Below are 2492 nucleotides of genomic sequence, written 5' to 3' on the forward strand. Positions count from 1 at the left end.
ATTTCTTAATTCCCTTATTCCAATTGTTAATTGCTCATTGTTGTAGTTTCGTATTCATTTACTTTTCTTGTATTCACTCCAGAATACCAAGAGAACTCTTAACCAATGATGTGCATCTTAGGGAAACTCCTAGGGAGAACGACCCGGGATTCTACTCTTGGTTATTGATTTTGAATTGTGGTGACAAATATCGACAAATATCTCACATCAGTTGTTTGCAACCATTTTAATATTTTGTGAGCCTACATATGTAAGAAGCTTATGTGTTGAATTTTTTTCATATATGATGGATGATTATCCGTTAACCAACACTACAACAGCCTTAGTGTTAACAAATCGGCTACTCAGGGATATAAATGATATCCTCCTTCAACATGAAAAATAGATTACACAATACGATTTGCCAGCTCTAACTCATGAAAATGACAATGACAACTCGATACCCAGAGTTATCCAAGAAGAATCGTCCATCGCAGTACCCTGGGAAGACCTGTGTTCTATAGAAAGATTGAACAATGACCAATGTAAAGCTTTCAAGTGCATTATGAATACTATTGATCGAAGAAAAAGTGGAGTGTTCTTTGTTGATGGGCCGGGAGGAGCAGGAAAAACATTTCTTTACAGAGCTATAATTGTAGAATTGAGAAATAAAGGTCATATTGTCTTGGTAACTGCATCATTAGGAATAGCTACAATATTATTGCCTGGGGGTCGAACAGCTCATTCTAGGTTTAAGATCCCAATTAATGCAGAACTATCATCCATTTGCAACATAAGCAAACAATCAGATCTTGCAAAGCTGATTAGACAAATAACAACAATAATTTGGGATGAAGCACCAATGGCAAATAAAGATTCAGTGCAATCATTAGACCGCTGATGAACGGATAATTTATACCCTTTTTGCACTACAAGAAAAAAGGCCTATGGCCACACTTTTTTTGCTACGTTTTAAAAGCGTGGCCAAAAGTGGTCTATGGCCACGCTTTTGTGAGGGTGGCACTTGAATAGAGATTTGGCCACATTTTTTATTGCTACGCTTCAAAAGCGTGGTGAAAAAGGTCAATGGCCACGTTTTTATGAGGGTGACAGTTGATGCGAGATTTAGCCACGTTTTTTTTCTGCCACGCTTATAAAGCGTAGCCATAGAGAGATTTCGGCACGCTTTTAAAGCGTGACAACAGGAATTTATTATTGTGGCGTTTGAAAAGCGTAGCCGTTTCCTACAAACCTTTTGGCACGCTTCAAAAGCGTGGCCAAAAGGTTCCCTCAAAAAAAAATAAAAATGTGAGTCTCTTGTAAGTCTTAAAACTTTTTGAGATTAAAGACTAAAGAGCTCGTATACTACCCTGCCTTCATCAGAAGCTCTTTCAAAGACCCTAAACCCTAACTCCTCCTTCTTCAAACATTATTAAGCCCTAACTCCTGCGACGACGAACCACTCCTGCAACGATGACACTCTGTGAAGTACCTAGCTGCGCTCGCGATGCCTCCACCAGCAATCCCTCTTCCGGCACCCCTAACCCTCATTCTGCGGTGACTCTCCAGCAGTGACTCCCTCCGCTCAGTTGTCGTTGCAAACCCGCCGTCGATGCTCCCTTTGCCGCCGCTCCCTTCCGTTTCTGCAAACCCTTGACTCCTTCGGCGCTGCTCCCTTCGATTTCGTGAAGAAGCTGCAGCCGAAGCTCAAGGAGATTCGGAGGGTGTACTCTTCCCCTGAATTCAGCAAGAAGGTTCTGGAGAAATGGCACCCCAGGGCAACAATTCGGATTGACCTTTCTGCGATTCGAAACGCCATCGTTTCGGAGGTGGAGGAGGAAGACGAAGATAGCAATGCTACTGTGGTGTTTGAGAGGGGGAAGAGGGGGCGGAGGTTGAGCTTGAAGGAGTTTTGGGGTGAGTGGGTTAGGGAGGCTGAAGGTGAGGGTAGTGGTGGTGGTGATTGGGAACCAATTCGAGCTTTGAAGAGCAGGTTTAAGGACTTTGAGAAGTGTAGTTCCTCCTCTGAGATTTTCGATGGCTTCAAGAACAGTGAATTTCTCGAGAAAGTCAAGTCCAGCTTGGTATGCTTCCTTCTCTTTCCCCTTTTTCTGCAACTTCAATACTGTTAATTTATGCTCTTTATTCTGTTCTTTTCTTTGTTTAGTTAAATTTCAGCTTGAATTGCAAGTAGGTTCCACTTTCGTTGTTTCTATTTTCACAGTTACTATTTTTAGGAACAGGCTGTTGTTTAGCTTTTCACAATTTCTATATGCACCTCTTTTTTTTGTTCATGGGGTACAGATATTCATATAATCCTTTGTCTGAGAGTAGTTTTTGCAAGGAGAATTCGATAGAGGGTCTGTCGACTTTCTAATTTATGTCTTTATGTGTGTATTCATCCAAGCAGCTATTCTACTGAAAATTATCTGTAGTGTTAGATTAATTTTACTGTTAGAAGGATTATTATTTCTTGTTATTATCCATTTGCATGCAATTAGTGAGTTCAATGC

At 41.0% G+C, this 2492-nt stretch overlaps 1 protein-coding gene across 1 annotated transcript; it reads left to right on the plus strand.

The window, feature by feature from the left end:
- The first annotated feature begins 544 nt into the window (after nt 1–544).
- On the plus strand, nt 545–880 carry LOC140180123 (uncharacterized). Its single transcript, XM_072220519.1, has one exon. It carries the CDS (start codon nt 545–547, stop codon nt 878–880), a length of 336 nt encoding a protein of 111 aa, XP_072076620.1.
- Nucleotides 881–2492: the final 1612 nt, after the last annotated feature.

The sequence above is a fragment of the Arachis hypogaea genome, chromosome 16 (assembly GCF_003086295.3).
Source record: "Arachis hypogaea cultivar Tifrunner chromosome 16, arahy.Tifrunner.gnm2.J5K5, whole genome shotgun sequence".
In the NCBI taxonomy this organism is placed as follows: domain Eukaryota; kingdom Viridiplantae; phylum Streptophyta; class Magnoliopsida; order Fabales; family Fabaceae; genus Arachis; species Arachis hypogaea.

Excerpts from the sequence above, each read along its gene's own strand:
- LOC140180123 (XM_072220519.1), top strand. The coding sequence starts at position 545 with ATGAATACTATTGATCGAAGAAAAAGTGGAGTGTTCTTTGTTGATGGG.